At 40.1% G+C, this 18309-nt stretch overlaps 1 protein-coding gene across 2 annotated transcripts in view; it reads left to right on the forward strand.

Annotated features, from left to right (window-relative positions):
* Positions 1 to 18309, forward strand: part of CUL4B (cullin 4B) — a 173680-nt gene that overhangs the window by 150159 nt on the left and 5212 nt on the right. For both annotated transcript variants that reach the window (XM_033946652.1, XM_033946654.1), the window contains exons 17-20: positions 7103 to 7216; positions 12502 to 12607; positions 12685 to 12857; positions 13622 to 13774. In XM_033946652.1, the coding sequence (XP_033802543.1) occupies positions 7103 to 7216; positions 12502 to 12607; positions 12685 to 12857; positions 13622 to 13774 (546 nt within the window). The remainder of the gene's footprint in view (positions 1 to 7102; positions 7217 to 12501; positions 12608 to 12684; positions 12858 to 13621; positions 13775 to 18309) is intronic.

Raw genomic sequence — 18309 nt, forward strand, 5'->3', positions numbered from 1 at the left:
GCCCTTTGAACAGGTACTGAGTACGATTGATTCAGTATTATGTGAGGAAGAGATTTGGAATGAGTTTACTTCTGTGACTGAGCAGATGAAATTGGTTATAAAAATAAATAGACCAGGATCTATTTTTGACACTTGTCCCATTTCCGTTAAAGCAATGAGAGAAGTAACAATTGTTTTTATCACTTACATAGTTAACAGATCATTATTAGAAGGTACGTTATCTGACTCTTTGAAAATTGTCTACTAGACTATTAATAAAGAATGAGAAACTTGATATATCTAAAGTTGAGAATTTTAGATTGATGGATTTATTTATTTATTTTTATTTTTTTATTAATGTACCAAAGTCTTAAAGTACCCATTTGGATTTAGATGCTAGTGTGATACTGAGATTTACTTTCTATGACTGACCATATTAGGGCTGGTTTTAACAAAGATATCTCTCATAAATGAGTATCTTTGGACATTTTTCAATAGTTGGAACCTAAGAACAGTACCGGGCAGACCGTTGGATTCTTGCCTAGAAATAGCTAAGAAGAAGAAAAAACCCAACAAATTTTTAGATTGAATCAGGTTAGGCAGCAGACTGGATGGACCATTCGGGCCTTTTTCTGCCGTCATCTACTATGTCTGCCATGTTTGATTTAATTAGTTATTCACTTGCAGTGTTTATGCTCAATTGATATAGCTAAAGAAATCAGAAAAACCCGAAAAAATTGGAAGGTGAATAGACAAATCCAACAACAAAAAACCTCCCAAACCCCAAGAATAGAAACTAGACAAGGGAGAGAGACAAAAGCAGAGACGGCTCAACTACATTCACCAACCTATCAATGATGTTTAAGATGTAAGTAGATTAAACGGGAGAGCCCTCGGTTGGCATAAAGGGCTCTGTGATAGACATTCTGCAGGACACGATGCGGGTATCCTCGCTCTCTAAATCTGTGGTATAATTTCCGGGCTTGAATACGGAACTCATCAGTATCTGTACATAACCTCCGAATACGGAGGAACTGGCTTATAGGAAGAGATTGTTTTTTGTTTTTTTTTTTTGTTTTTTTTATTTAAATTTATTTATTTATCATTTTAATGCATCCTATACAAGATGTTTAAGAAATACAGAAATATATTATTCTCTTAGTCATATTACATACCAAGAATTGAAATTTAAACATCCATATAAATCATATAATACAGTCCACAACTTGAAGAGAAGAGACAAGATGAAAGTAACACCCCTCGGGAAAGGGGAAATATACAAAGGAAACTAAAAACTTTAAGAAATGGAGCAGTCAGATCTTACCTATCCAAAATAAAATAACCGCATTATTATTAACCTGTATCATTCGGACTGTGTAGAGATACCTTTACCTTCAAGGAAAAAACCTAATTGGGCAGGTTCAAAGAATATATATTTACTTCCCTGATAGGAAATAAAACATTTACAAGGAAATCGCAACTGAAAACTTGCCCCCAAAGCAATCACCTTTGATCTATATAACAGAAATTCTTTCCTTCTGGACTGCGTCCACCTCGAAACATCAGGAAATATATATACCCTTTCCCCCAAATAGGAAATCTGCTTTAAATTGAAATATAATTTCAGCAACATCTCTTTATCCTGAAGAAATACCAATGAGACCAGTAAAGTTGCTCTTCCCTGAATTTCAATATCAGAAGACTGCAGAATAGCAGAAACATCTAATTGAACATTTTCATCCGCTGTAGCTTTTTCTTTCTGCATTTGTTTTATATAGTAAATTCTTTGTATCGGGGGGAAGACTTACTTCAGGTACCTTTAAAACATTCAACATAAAGTTCTTAAAGAGTTCTTGAGGAGACATAAACTTGGCAACCGGAAAATTAAGAATCCTCAAATTTAAGTTTTTCTGCTGATTTTCCAGGTTTTCAATCTTCCTCAGAATCATCATTTTTTCTGTTTGTTTGGTAATCAAATTCTTAGTCTCTATTGTTACTTTATCCAAATTTTTTATTTCAACTTGGTGTTGCTGGGTAATAGTCTCTAAGGAGCTTATCCTGGAGGTAGAATTCTGAGTCATAGTAACAAAGTTAGAACATACCAGGTGAAGATTCTCAATTGCAGACCAAATGGAGTCCAGGGTAACAGCCTGTGGTTTCACCAACGGTCCAAGGAGGGGGACATCAGCCGACCCAAGCACGGCTCCTGCTCCAGCGTTGGAAATCTGGGCTCCTGCAACCTCCCCACCGCTGGTCACCGACGGCTCCTCTCCCCCAGAACGCTGCCTCTCCAACATCGGGATCAGCGTGTCTGCTGCGTGTTCGACTTCCGGGTCAACTACGGAGAGAGAGCAAGCCTCACCCCACACTCCGGGGGAGCCCTCCCGCCAGCTCCGCTGCAACGAAGATTCTCCGGGAATGGGAGGGGTGTGCGGTCCTCGCAGGCTCAGCGAGAGCGACATCTCGCCGTCCAAGCTGTGGATTTCCCTTTCCACAGCAGCGGAAACGCCCGATGTGGAGGTAGGGACTGTGTATGCTGTTATCACAGTCTGCCTCGGCGTCGAGAAGCCCGGGGTAGGTGGAGGGATACCCCTCGGTTTCCCTCTTCTTTTAGGCATAGTAATATCTTTATTGAAAAATGAAAATGAAGAATTTTTCCTTCAGAACGGGAGTGCTTCTCTCAGCGTCCTGCTCCAAACGCCATCTTGTTGGAAGAGATTGTTTAAGCTTAGTGGGGTGACAACTGGTGTAGCTTAAATAATTATTAACCTCCACCGCTTTTCTGTAGACAGTGGTGGTTAGGGTTTGGTTGGACTTCTGGACCATACGTCCAAAAAAGCTATTTGATGTTGATCAGATGTCATAGTAAATCTCAAGTTTATGTCCAACGTATTGAGCCAATCCACAAAATGCACCAACAATTCTGGAGGACCCATCCAGATACAAAAAACATCGTCAATAAATCTATACCAGACTTTAATATAAGCAAACCACTGGGATGGATACAAGTGGGTTTCCTCAAACCGGGAAACGTATAGATTAGCGATGCTGGGGGCCGCTGCGGTGCCCATGGCTACGCCATGTGTCTGCAGGAAAAACTGATGGTCAAGTTTCAAGTTTATTGGAGTTTTAATATACCGACTATCAAGCTAATATCTAGCCGGTTTACATAAAATTTTGAAAAAAAAGAAATTTAAAGAGGTACAAGTAATATAAAATATTAAATAAATTAGAGTGTGTAGTGAACATTCAAGACTTTAACATAACAGACTAGATAGTGGGGGCAAAAGGGGAAGGGTGGGTAAAGTTACATTGTAGAGAGAAAAAGGAGATAGAGGGGTTGGGGTTATAACATATAGGGTGGGGAAAAATGAATGTGATGTAGAGTAGTATATGAAGTATGAAATTGAAGAGAAGTTTAGACTGAAGAAAATGCGTCAAGAAATAGGAATGTTTTTAAGCTTTTCTTGAAATTATCGAGATTTTGTTCTTCTCGAAGTGGTTGTGGGAGAGAGTTCCACAGTGTCGGGGCAGATACCGCAAAATTTATTTTTCGTGTGTAGTAAAATTCTTTTATAGAAGGAATTAGTAGGAAATTTTGATTTGTAGATCTAAGAGTTCGAGAGGAGTACTGAGGAATGAGAAGTTTGTGAAGAAATAATGGTAAGTGTGAAGATTTTATTTTGAATGTCAGTAGAATAATTTTGTATGTGATACGATGTGTCACAGGAAGCCAGTGAGCATCTTTCAAAGCTGGTGTGACATGATCATATTTGCCTAGGTTGTAGATAAGTTTTATAGCCGAGTTTTGGATTAATTGAAGGCGTCGAATTTCTTTTTGTGGTAATCCATTGAAGAGGGAGTTACAGTAGTCTAGATGAGAAATAATCAATGAATGAACAAGAGTTTTGATAGATTCAGTTTCTAAAATTGAAGTCAATGAGCGTATTAAGCGGAGTTTATAGAAACAAGTTTTTACGACTGAACTTATATGGTCGTGGAATGATAGGCCATTATCAATGGTAATACCTAAGAGTTTTATTTTTGTCTCCATTTGGATTGGGATGGATTTGATAGAAATTTTTTCTTGGAGAGTTTCTGGCTTTTTGGTTGAAAATATGAGACCGCGAGATTTTTCTATGTTGAGTGCAAGTTTATTGAGATGAAGCCAGTCGTTTATGGAGTCCAATTTATTGTTTATAGATTTGATATCGGAATTATTAGATGTATTAATTGGATGTAGAAGTTGAATGTCATCAGCGTAGGCAAAGATCGTGAAGCCGATAGATTGTGCTAAAGTTAGGAGAGGCGATAGAAATATGTTGAATAGTAATGGGGAAAGAATTGAAAATAGTTATGATTCAAAACTAGCTGCGCCAGTTGGATAAGTAAATCCGCTCTAATACGCTCATGGTGAATGTCCTGCATGAAAATCCCGGAAATTAATTCAAGAGCAGCGTTTTGTGGTATGTTGGAATATAAGGATTCTAAATCCATGGTGACTAAAAGGTAAGTATTGCGAACGTCCGTAATCTGTGCAATACTTGACAAAAAGTGAGTGGTGTCTTTCAAGTAAGACCTAGCTTTTGTGACTTGAGGTTTAAGAAACCAATCAATGTTTCACAGTTAACACTCGTTTGGGTGTAAGCCATGTGACAGCCTTTTCCACTGGTTCTCTAGTGGGTGGCTGTGTTACTGAGGGCTCTTCCATTTAATCTACTTACATCTTAAACATTATTGATAGGTTGGTGAATGTAGTTGAGCCGTCTCTGCTTTTGTCTCTCTCCCTTGTCTAGTTTCTATTCTTGGGGTTTGGGAGGTTTTTTGTTGTTGCAATTGATATAGCTGGCATTGTTTGGGATTGGGTTTTGTCTTTTAGATCAGCATCAGTATTTTATTGTACAAGGAAGAGAATTCAGAGATGATTAACTAAAGGTGTTCCTCAAAGTTTGGTCTTGTTGGCTGTTTTGTTTAAATGTGGGTTTTTTTCAGCCTTTACATACTTTGCTGAGTGGTCTAAATTTCCAATACAGAACATACTACAATTTATCATTTCTATAGTACTGAAAGCCATATACAGCGCTGTATGCCAATGACATTTATGGGTCCTTTTTAAGGTTTTTATTTATTGTGAATGTGCTTGAAGTTTATTTTCTATAGTTTGAAATTGAGGATTTATCGTTTTAGCGTGCATGAAACGCTAATGCGTCTATATACTATAATGGACACGTTGGGTATTTAGCGCACGCTAAAACGACTAGCGCGCCTTAGTAAAAGGGAGTTACTTCTTTATTTTAAGATTGAGACCACTGTGACGAAAAGTATTTAGTTTTCATCCACTGCTTGATAGTTCTCAGGAACAAACATATCTTCTCAGTTTGAATGTCTAAGACACAAGTAGTGATGTTGCCCCTGATTCATTTTATGTAGATGAAATTAAATTATTTTAAAATAAACAAATTGCTCTTTAGTTTCAATTTAGATTCTGCATTGAGTATAAAGATGCAAGCAACTAAGCTAGTTGGTACAGTATGTTTTTTTATAAACTTTTAGCCAGTTGAGAGACTATTTGACTTCTGAAAATTTTGGTTGGCAATTCAAATTGTAATCGTACCTCTTTTTGATTTATTACAATGTTTTGTTATTGGGGTTGCCGAAAAATGCTCTCTGATCATTGCCGATTGAGCTGATTCTTTCTGCCCAAGTACTAGTGGGGCTATCGTGGTTTGAACATGCTACCTTGGCACTTATTCATCTCTACATTGGCTTCTGGTTGACTATAGCAGTGTTCTTCAACCTTTTGACACCTATGGACCGGTGGAAATAAATAATTATTTTGTGGACCGACGGCTGAAGAACACTGTCTTCTGCCCGATGGACGTGCTGGCCCTGTGGATCGGCAGAAAATTTCTGCGGACCGGCACCAGTCCACGGGTTGGCTGTTGAAGAACACTGGACTATAGGATACGGTATAAGATTTTATTATTGGTCTTTAAAGTTTTGATAAAATCTCTCCTGTGACTGCCAATTTACACTTAAATCAACCATCAAGGCACACATGAAGGGGAGGGTAGTGAAAATAATTTTTACACAATATGATATAATATGATTACAATATGTAATGTATGATTGGACAGTACTAGAAGGGTGGGGGGAGGGAGAGGGGATAAAAATATATTTAGAATATGATGTATTAGATATAAAAGTGATATTGTGTATTCATTAATTGTATTTTAATATTTTGTACACTTTATGTAAAATTTGAAAATGAATAAAAATTATAAATCTAAAAAAAAGGCATTTGAGATCCATTTCCCTTAATTTTAATGGTTTACCTTGAAGAACATATAAATTCAATTTTCTGTATTGCAGGACCCAACTTGTGAAATTCCTTGCCTTGGGAATTGATAGTTTTTTGAGGAATTTGAATGATTTCAAAAAGGCCTTAAAGACTGTTCTGTTTCGGCATACATTTAATATTACTCAGGATGAGACTTGCTGTTAGGAGTTGCTCCTCGCCTATGAAATTTGTATTTTTATTGTTGTGTTTTAGATCATAACACATATTATAATTAAGATTGTGGATTTTTGTTATGTTCTGCCCAGAATGGTAGATGGAGCAGATAAAAATAGAAACTAAGTTGAGAAGGGGAAACAAAAAATTGGGTGAGTTGGGGCAGTTGGCATATCCAAGGCACACCAATGCTGTGTGGAATGCCAATTTTTTAATATCATCTGCAGTCCCCAAATTTCTTTATAGAATAATAGCATAAACCTGAATTGGTGTGACCGTTTACAATGGTTTTATGTCGGATATACCGGTAAATGAGTGTGCTTAAACGTGCTATACAAAGTGTATAACATGTAGTATTCTATAAGTTGGAGATGCGTCCATAGCCCCCCTCATACTTATCCCATGTGTGCACCGTCCTTACAATTACATGCTATGGAACATAGGTGTGACCTTTCAGAATAGTGTCTAATACTCTCATGTGCATAGCTGCCAATTTTTTGCACCTCAAATGTAAATGTTGTTGACAAGTTATAGAATTGCCCTAATAGTGGTTGCATAACGTGTCTTTCTTTTTCTTCTCCCCTCCCCCTACCCCCCAAACACCTGTAGATGGTCAAATTGCAGGAGATTTTCAAGACCTTTTATCTAGGCAAGCACAGTGGTAGAAAACTTCAGTGGCAATCAACACTAGGACACTGTGTATTAAAAGCAGAGTTTAAAGAGGCAAGTTTCACCTGAATTTCTGATTTTGATAACATCTGTATTTCTAATGGAAATCTTCCATGGTATACCAGTCTACTAAATGCATAATAGAATTTCTAGTTCACTGGGTGTGTAATTCTGGGCAATTGCGTATTCTCATGCCCATGAGCCATGTAGAAGGAATCAACTCCAGGTTTCCGATTCTCTTCTTTCACCTGAGGGCTCTGCTGCCCCCCCTTTCAGTTTTTCCTTATGCTTGTGAGCCAGAAGGAGTCTTTCTGACCTGCTTTTTATATTTTTTTATTATTTTCAGTGTTTTTCCATCAGGTTTTGGCAGTTTTTGATACTCCAGAGCTCCCCAGATCAAGGGAGAGGCAGGTTTGAGATCTGCAGCTGACTGGCCAATCTCTCTGTGGTACCTGTTGGCCAGCCTATAGAAACTGTTATGGAGCTCATGGTTTGGACCCCTACAAGCTTTGTTTGCCTACTGTTTCACAGGGGCTGTTAGCTCCTGTTCAGGGTGCCTCCCCCTTTCGCGTGCATGGGTCATGAGGTTCAGGCAGACCAGTTTGACTCACAGCTTGAAGATTTCAGCATCTGAGGACAGTGAGGCAGTGATTTCATCTCCAGATCCAACTACTTTAAAGAGAGCTGAGGTAGGCTGCAGCATAGCTGCAGCACAGGTCAGTGAGTAATGTGTTACATCATTTGCACAAAATGAGGGGGACTGCAAATCCTGTTTTTGCAGGTTTCTGCCACTTGTACAGGGACCCTACCTCTAAAATCCTGTGTTTGTGTTTATTTTCTGCTCAGCCATTTTAGGGCCTTTTTTTTAGGGGGGGAAGAGTGGCGCAGTGATTAAAGCTACAGCCTCAACACCCTGAACTTGTGGGTTCAAATTCACGTTGTTCCTTGTTCCCCCCATTGCCCCAGGTATATTAGATCAGTGTTTCTCAACTCGATCCAGGAGTACCCCTTTTCCAGTCAGGTTTTCAGGATATCCACAGTGAATACAGTGAGAGATCTCCCTTGAAAATAGGAAATTGAGAGAAGATATGGTCAAAACATTCAAGATAATGAAGGGAATAGACTTAGTAGATAAAGACAGGTTGTTCACCCTCTACAAGGTAGAGAGAACGAGAGGGCACTCTAAAGTTAAAAGGGGATAGATTCCGTACAAATGAAAGGAAGTTCTTCTTCACCCAGAGAGTGATAGAAAACTGGAACGCTCGGCCGGAGGCTGTTATAGGGGAAAACACCCTCCAGGGATTCAAGACAAAGTTAGACAAGTTCTTGCTGAACCAGAACGTATGCAGGTGAGGCTGTTCTCAGTTAGGGCACTGGCCTTTGACCTAAGGGCCGCCACGTGAGCAGACTCCTGGGCACGATAGACCGCTGGTCTGACCCAGCAGCAACAATTCTTATGTTATTAATATGCTCCAATACACCAGGGGTCGTCATCTACCAGAGCCTACAGTTAGCCATTTATTCTTAAGTTGTTTTTCCTCTCTGCCAGTGGTATTAAGTTGGCTACAGGCACTCCAGTTTAATTTAAAAAAATTTTATTGAATAATTTTCAAGAAGAAACATTAGTAACCTTAAATTACAAGTTATAGCCAGGTCCTCATATGAACATTACAATATACACATAACATAAGAATAGCCTTACTGGGTCAGACCAATGGTCCATCAAGCCCAGTAGCCTGTTCTTACAGTGGCCAATCCAGGTCACTAGTACCTGGCCAAAACCCAAGGTATAGCAATATTCCAGAATCTGAAAGAGTAGCGAGATTCCAGAACCCCAAAAGTATCAAGATTATGGATCCCCATATAGCAGCAACATTCTATGCTACCGATCCAGTGGCTTCCCCGTGTCATTCTCAATAACAGACTATGGACTTTTCCTCCAGGAACTTGTCCAAACCTTTCTTAAAACCAGCTACGCTATCTGCTCTTACCACATTAACTGGCAACGCGTTCCAGAGCTCAACTATTCACTGAGTGAAAAAAAATTTCATCCTATTGGTTTTAAAAGTATTTCCCTGCAACTTTATCCAGTGCCCCCTTCCACAGCTCAAGAAATGTAAAGTGAAGTCATCTAAGAGTGACTGTGCCTCAGGGTCCAGAGGTATTCACGGACAATGAAACATCTGTGGCAGGAGTTTCAGAGCAGCCGTTCTTCACCTGCGCATTCCTGCTCTGCCTTGGACTTCTCCTTTGCTAGCACTGCTTCTGGGGGCACAGCCTCATCGCAGTCTGCCACTGTTCCTGGGCAGGCTGCCCTTGACCTGGGGGATACTTATGATGAATACCAGCTTGCTGACCCCTTGTTTTCAGGTGCGGCTCTTCCCATGCCTGGGGATTTGGGGCTGTATGCCAGATCTTCGGATCCCTCTGCGTTAAGTCTGCAGCTTTGCCAGACCTCATTTCAGAGTTTATGCAGGAGTTGAAATTAATCACTCAGCCGGCTCCATCTACTTCCTCTTTGTAGCTATGTGGTGTGCACTAGGTCCTCCTCCATTTCCTGGCATCCTGATAGGAGCATTCTGATCTCGGAGCAGTGGGACTCTCCAGAGGGTGCTCTTAGGGTTGTGAGTCCCATGTCTCGCCTCTATCCTATGGTGCAGGAGTGCCAGCAGCTTCTTGGCCAACCTAAGGTAGACTCTTTGGTAGTGCAGGTAACTAAGCGCACCACCCTTCCCAGTGAGGGTGGTGTGGTGTTCAAGGACATGCAGGACCACCGTGTGGATGTGGTCCTTAGGAGACTCTTTGAAGAAGTGGCTTTAGACATAAAGGCTTGCATTCTTTGTCGCTTGGCGCTTGTCTGTCTCATCTATACATACTGGACTGTCTCATCTACACACACTGGAGAGTGAGGCTGTGGAGTCCCCTCCTCAGCTGCCTGTGTTATGTTGCTGACACCTTAAATGACCTTATGCAGGTCCTGGGTAAGTCTCAGAGTATTCTATTTCTGCTTGCAGAATGCTCTGGATTCGAAAGTGGGCTGGTGATTCCACCTCCAAAGCTACTCTGGCTAGGCTTCCCTTTAAAGAGCAGTTGTTGTTTGGCAAGGGCCTGGATGATCTCATGAATGCAGTGGTGAACTGTCACCTTAAGACCCTGCCTGATAGCAGGCTCTGGCCCTCTAGAGGTTCTGGGTGCTCTAATTTTAATGGCTCCAGGCATTCCCACCCATATTCCAGTGCCATGTCTCAGAGGTTTTCACAGGGCTCCAGGAAGCAGTTCTCCAGCTACAAGCATGCTCTGCCTTCCACCTCCCATTCAGCCCCCTCTGCCAAAATGGCACAATGAGGCCAAGCCGAGGGATGCCCCTCTTCCTAGCTCTTTGGAACTGCTTTTGTACATCCCATTTGTCTAGAATGTCTCACCTATTGCACTGGGGGGAAAAAAGATTGTTCTTAACTTGATAATATCTTTTCCAGCAGATAGGTGAGATATTCTAGACTCCCGCCCTGTCCATCCTGCACCTGCCTACTGTCTCATTCTGTTTATGCCTTTCTAAGTTGCTTTTGGATGCCAGTCAGCCTTTCAAGGTTTTGAAGAATTCTGTATATATGTTCATGTGCATGCAGGGATCTTTCCTGAGCTCCTTTGATGCCTTTGTTAGCTGTTTCACTTTGAGTTTACATGTTGAGCAGAACAGTTGTTTGGGAATTTTCCCTTTGATGTCTCTACTTCATGTTGCCTGTGGGAACTCTCAGTGCTTGGGTTCTATAGCTCCTAGTGAAATACAGGAGAATTGTAGAAAAAATCTGGAGTAGATTCCTTCTACATATGGCTTGCGGCCATTGGGATACAACCCACTTGTCTATAATGGCTCGCCTATCTACTAGAAAAGATATTATCAAGGTAAGAACATAATCTCTTTATCTACTGTACCTGGAAGCCTGAAGGCTATAGAAGTGTTGTACATTCAATTATAGTGGGTGTTTTCTGTTCCTGGAACTAGAGTTAGTGGAATTTGAACTTGGGTCCCTTGGTTCACAGTCAACTGCACTAAGCACTAGGCTGACACCTTTCTAAGAATGCTGCTATACAGATGTCCATTTTCCTTGTTTTCTCCTTTTCAGAACTTGTTTATAAAATTGATGTTTGTGCTGGAAGTTTCCAATTCATGGACATCCATCTCATTATTTTTTAACAAACTGAATGCTGTTAAAAAAAAATTAATGATGGATGTCCATTTGGGACATTCTGATGTGGATATTCTATTGAAAATGCCCCTCTATATGTCAGATAATCGCTGAAGAACTTATCTGCTGAGAATGATGGAGAAGCCCAACAGAGCACTCCGTTTTGGAGAATCTTTACTCAGGAACTGCTTTCCAGTATTTTGCAGAACAATTAATACACCAAACTTCATGTCTGTGTATATAAAAATCTAGTGTATGCAGTCACTCTGTCATATTGTTCTCCCATATTGTTGAAAATAGGGCAGAAAGATTTTAAAAATACATTTTCTATTTGCTATACTCTAGCCCTCTTATTGTATTGTAGGAACTTGGTGTCAAGTTCTGCAACAAGAGTTAAAATTGGGATGGGGTCCCCCCACACCCATGATTTTTCTTCATATCTGTGTAAATTTAAATATAACTCTTATTGAAAGCGTATGTTTGATCTTATTTTTGAAAAAACTAAACTAGAAAGTTCTCAACAGACCAAGTAGACGTTTACTTCTTGGAATGTATCTGCGCAGCTATGTAAATCCAGGAAATATATTGGAGGGTACTCTGAAATCGCCTAGAAATTTGGTGATGAGATGCCAAATCTGAAATTGTGGGAATGTTTTTGGAATATGCAGATGCCACAAAATAAACCAGTGTCATGAGCATGTCTTAAATGTTGGTATGGATAGAATGGAAAACCAAAAATGGATTTAAAAACCCACCGTACTAGAATCCTCATGTCCTGAAAATTTGGTATGGATTGGATGAGAAACAAAATGCTCTTATGTTGGGTAATGGAACTTCAAAATGGAACAAAATTAAGCTATATCCAATTTGTTTGTCTTACTTTTTTCCAGTTTTTTTTTTTAATTTTCTTTATTGTAAATCCCTTTCTTTTCACTCATTTTTTCTTTCTACCTTTAACCTATGCTTCTTCCCACAGGTACTTCTCCCCTCCCTCGCCTGTTTCTCCTGTTCCCTACTAATTAGCATTAACTATGCATATGTAGAGAGAGACAAAAGTATCTAAAGAAGATCCTTCTTTTGCTATGGTCATAGAGCTATCTTGTTTATGTACAAAGAACATTTTGTAAGATTCAGGAATTTTTCTCCCAACAGGGCAAAAAGGAGCTACAGGTCTCTCTATTCCAGACACTGGTGCTGCTTATGTTTAATGAAGGAGAAGAATTCAGTTTAGAAGAGATAAAACAGGCTACAGGAATAGGTTTGTACAAAAAGTGACTCTTGATATTTTGTTTGGTCCCCAGACTGGAATGCTAACATGTTGATTTTGTTCGGCAGAGGATGGAGAGTTACGAAGAACACTCCAGTCTTTAGCTTGTGGTAAAGCTCGCGTTCTTAGTAAAAGCCCCAAAGGGAAAGATGTGGAAGACGGGGACAAGTTTACTTGCAACGATGACTTCAGGCACAAGCTCTTCAGGATAAAGATCAATCAGATCCAAATGAAAGAAACGGTATTTTGGTTTGGCTTGTAGTTTCAATGTTTCTGTGAAGGTCCAGAACATTTTGTCTGGTGGTGTGGGCTAGAGGCATAGATATTTTTCTGTACTGAACAGAATAGTAGTTCGTATACATCATCATCTGATTTAGTTCAGGAGTTGCATTAAAGCTGCCTATGCCAGGCTGAGTGATGTTTTTGAACTCCAGGTAGAGAGGGGTCTCCACTATTTATTTGAGCAGTACCTGATAGACAACCAGAGCTTGCTTCTGTTCTCCAGTCTGGAGTCTTAACAGCAAACTGAAATCAGCTAAGGATGGGCAGTAAGTAAGCGTAATTTAGATTTCTTTGACATTTTTTATTCAACATTGCAACTTCCTGTACAGTTAAATTACCTTTGTCCCGTGTTTGTAGTCACCTCTGGGAAGGATGGACAGACTGACAGTGGTAAAAAAATTCTGAAATGTTCAGTTGAGTGACAAAAGCTTTTACTGTCCTTGGTTTAAAAAAAAAGATGTTAACCTGCATCCCAGTTTACCACTGATCAGTATCTCATTGCTCTGATTACTTGAACATGCCACAAAGCGAGTTGGAATAACTAATAGGTTGTTGAAATGGAGCTACTGAATGTTTAAAAGCCAAAGGACAATTCCCTCCTCCTCCTCTCTCTGCCCCCCCCCCCCCCCCAGGTCTCAGTCTGAAGTTTTTCCATATTTAGAGAATGTTGACTGTAGATTTTCAAATATCATTCCTTTTGAATATTACATTGCACTTAACCAGGTGGAAGAGCAAACCAGCACTACAGAGCGAGTATTCCAAGATAGACAATATCAGATTGATGCAGCAATAGTACGAATTATGAAGATGCGAAAGACCCTTAGTCACAATCTTCTTGTGTCGGAAGTTTACAACCAGCTTAAATTCCCAGTAAAGGTAGGTTGTTGGTTTTCCCTGATGCCTTAGAACTTGACTTTTTGTAAGTTAATAAAAGTATATTTGTGGAGGATTTTATACCTTTTTAGCTCTAGATTTTTCAGAAAGCCTAGGCCTCTTGATGTAAAGTAGCTCACAGGATAAACGTCATGAATGACAGAGCAAGGGACACTGGAGATCAAGTGACATTGGTGGTAGCATGGTAGGCAGGAACATTTTGTCACGCTGAGTGAACCAGCATGTCAAATGTTTCTGTGTTAAAATCGATTTAGCTTTCCTGATGATGCATTGTAAATAACATGTAAACAAGCAGCAACAAAAAAGACCTGAATTCCACTAAAACTGAAAATACTCAAACAAAACAACAAAAAGTGGAACAGTGGTTTCCGGATTTAACGGAAAAGTAAATAAATATACAAATGTTTATTAATTATACATCATTAAAACATTTAAAATCATTTGATAAATGCCATATGTATGTAATAAAAGCTAAGATCAGTACCAAAGACAGTCTGAAATACAGTCCAATTGGCTTAAAAAGATAAATGTCAAAAGTGGTCCTATGGGTTTTGTAGACTTAAAAGGATAAACGCTCAAGACAGTCCAATGGCTAGAAAAACTCAGTACCAGTATTAAATCTTTCATGTCACGGATGCACTGACAAGCGGCCTTTTTGACGGTTTTCTCCAAGACCTCAATCATTTATTTATAAGCATGTTGTTAGACAGATTGAAAAGGCACTCATTCATCAAATGAGCAGTCATTGGAACTCGTTCTGTTCTTCCAAACACTCGTAAAAGCTAGGCCAGTCAAAACACCATGTCTGGTCCTAACCTGGTACTGAGTTTTTCTAGCCATTGGACTGTCTTGGGCATTCATCCTTTTAAGTCTACAAAACCCACAGGACCACTTTAGACATTTACCTTTTTAAGCCAATTGGACTGTATTTTGGACTGCCTTTGGTATTGACCTTAGTTTTTATTATATACATCAAATGATTTTAAATATTATAATATGATTTAATCATTGTATGTATGTATGTATATTTATTTATTTAATTTTCTGCTACATCCAGAAACCATTGTTCCACTCTTGGTAAATAACATGTAGCATGGTAAGCATCATCATTTTGTAAAAATACAAAATAGGAACATTTTTGGATTAAAAAGATCCAATTACGTAAATTAACCCAAGAGCTAAAAAAGGAAATTTCAGAGGCAGATCTAAGTTTTTTTGATTTCTATAGACATATTTCAAGAACATGCAGTTGAAAATAACCACATATAGCCTACAAGGACATAGAATTTAGAATAAAATTATTTGCTCTGAGTATATTCTAAGGGGTCCTTTTATCTAGCGGGGTTAGCGTATCTGACATTTCATCACACGCTAACCCCCGCGGCTGGCTAAAAAACTAACACCTGCTCAATGCAGGCGTTAGTGACTAGCGCGGCAGCGATTTTAACACGCGGTATTACGCGCGTTAAACCCCTACCGCAGCTTGATTAAAGGACCCCTGTGTCTTGCTCAGGAGGATAAATTTACCCATTCCTTTCTCTCGTATCCAAAATGAGGCAGTTTCTGGAAGAGTGTAGTCAGATGATTGTTTTAAAATGTTAGATCTTTGCTGTTGGTTTTATGATGCAAATATTTTCTTTTTTAACAATAACACAATGTAAATTTTCACTTCAGAAAAACTATGTAGGTAGGATATGAGACCCTGCATTAATCTCAAAGTACATTATTTTAGTATTTAGTTCACACCTTTCCAGTGAGTAGTTTACGGCATGTTCAGCAGAAACGGATATGTGGATCTCTTAAAGAAGCTTGTAGATTTTTGTCATGTTATTAAAGGACTTTGTGCATGTTTAGCAGTATAATCAGGTGGATGCATGTATGGAACAGACATATGGAGACATATGTCTCCATATGAAACTTTTCCCCTCTTTTACTAACGTGTAGCATGGGTTTTAGCGCCGACATTTGCAGTAACTGCTCAGACGCTCATACAATTCCTATGAGTGTTAGAGCAGTTGCTGCCGGCGCTAAAACCTGTGCTACGCATTAGTAAAAGAGGGGGTTAGTCTAGGTATAGCTCTGTGAATTTAAGTAGTATCCAATTTCTAGTCATACAATTGGATTTCTGTTACATACGAGCCCACTCCTTGCAGACTTTTGATTTGCCTGATTTCTGCCTTGGACATTACCAGTGTCCATCTCTGGACCTCTTCTGCTGTATAAGAACATAATAGCCTTACTAGGTCAGACCAGTGGTCCATCAAGCCCAGTAGCTCATTCTCACGGTGGCCAATCCAGGTCACTAGTACCTGGTCAAAACACAAAGAGTAGCAACATTCCATGCTACTGATCCAGGACAAGCAGATTAAGCAGAGACATTGCTACAGAAACAGGGAGCTCCCTTTTCCCTACTAGTTGCACTTAGCAGTTTGGTTCCTAGCTACTCATGCATGATTTATTGTTCAGTGTTTGCTTGTTAAATATTTATTGATCATTGTTTATTTCACAAGTTACAGATCAGAACAGAATTTGTTGCTGGGGAAGTTCCCTGTGCCTCTCCTCCTTTCTTCTGTTTCAGTGGAGTTTGAATGCTTTGGTACCAACTGATAAGGGAGATGTTCTCCACTGCAGAAGGGGAGGATTTCAAAATTTTACACTAACACTGTTCTGCATATTTGCAGCTAATGAGAATCGACAGCTAACATACAGACTCTTGTGTAGTTAATGATTTTTTTAAACATTGAAGAGATTTTCAAATTGAGGGCCAGAAGTATTGAGCTTTTTTTCTCCATAATCACAAACAGTGGGGGAGCCCTTGACTACATAGCACCCTGAATGTCAACAATTAGAGGGGCATAATCAAAAGGGACGTCTAAGTCCGTTTACGTCCATCTTGCAAGTCGTCCACAGTTAAAAAGAGCCTAAGACACATTTTCAAAAGATACGTCCAACTTTTTTTTACTTTCGAAAATCGTCTAATTATACGTCCTGCCGATCTGATCGTCCAAGCCGCTAAATCGTCCATCTTTATACCACATTTCCGTCCAACTTTCCATCCAAGTCCAAAACGCCTAGAACAAGCCCTGTTGGACGTGGGAGGAGTCTGCAAAGTGATGGACTGCACACCCAGACATGCCACCTAAATAGTGGGGTACCTTACAGGGCACTTCTGTGAACTTCACAAAAAGGGTGCCATGGCTTCTCCTCACTGCAGCTCCCTTATAGGTGACGGTGAGCCCCCCAAACCACTCCAGAATCCCCTAGACCCACTTACCTACCACCCCAATAGCCCTTATGGCTGCAGGAGCCAATTATATGCCAGTAAAAAAGGGTTTTGGGGGTGTATAGGGGAGTGCACATGTTTAAGTATCAATGCAGTGATTATAGGGGCTTATGGGCATGAGTCTTCCTCTCTATGGGTCCCTAACCCACCCCCAAGACGACTTAAGCTGCCTCTGGGCTAGACGATTAGGCTTTCCTATGCCACGCAGCCAGGTGATGATGGTCTGGAGGCTGAAATTTAAAGTTGTGAATAAAATTTTTATGGGGGTGGATGGGGGTTGGTGATCACTGGGGTAGTGTGTGGGGGGTCTGTTATGTGTTTGCAGTGCTTATCTGGTGAGTTTAGGTGGGTGTTTGTGACTGTTTAGGTGGGTGTTTGTGTTTTACATGGTCTAAGTCACAACGTCCAAGTTCTGTCTAGGCTCTGTTGTTAAACTTTTGGTTATACATGCTGTACGACTAAGTAAGTCAGCCCAGGTCCTGCCCAACTCCCGCCTTTGACACGCCTCCTGAAATGCCCCGTTTAGCTTTGGACGTTGAGCATCACTATGAAGGCCTAGGTCGTTTAGAAATATGTCCAAAACCGGTTTTATTATCGGCGCTTGGACATTTTTGAGACATGTTCGTCCAAGTGTCGACTTAGGCCGGTTTTTGGACGTTTTTCTCTTTCGATTATGAGCCCCTTAGCCTTTTTACAGATAATGTATTAATTGATAGCTTTTTATTGAAGAATCAAACACACAATGAAACAGTACAGTGCTTGTACTGCTTCATAATTAACAGCTTCCCATATCCCCAACCTACCACTCCTTTCTCCCCCATATCCTACCCTCCCACTTCTCTATCCTACCTTCTACAAAGTTCATCCCTTTACATGTTTCCTTCACTTGCTTTAAACCATTCCAACTACTTTATAACTCATTTAACAATAAACTGCTTTCTTTGGATATAATTGGCCCAGATGGGTTCCCCACACCTTTTATATATAGATTTTTTTTTTTCATTTCCACATCCCCCAAGGATCCCTACTTGCCAGTTGGTGTAACTGGTTGCGCCATTGCCAAGAGGTAGGTGCATCCTTAGATGGCTAATATTGCAAAATACATTTATGAGCTACCAGGCTCATTTTACTTCATAGCAAACGGGGGGGGGGGGGGGGGGGGACCTACCACCACCACCACCACCACCACCACCACCACCACCACCACCACCACCACCACCACCACCACCATCTC

This window comes from Geotrypetes seraphini, chromosome 5 (assembly GCF_902459505.1).
Source record: "Geotrypetes seraphini chromosome 5, aGeoSer1.1, whole genome shotgun sequence".
Taxonomy (NCBI): domain Eukaryota; kingdom Metazoa; phylum Chordata; class Amphibia; order Gymnophiona; family Dermophiidae; genus Geotrypetes; species Geotrypetes seraphini.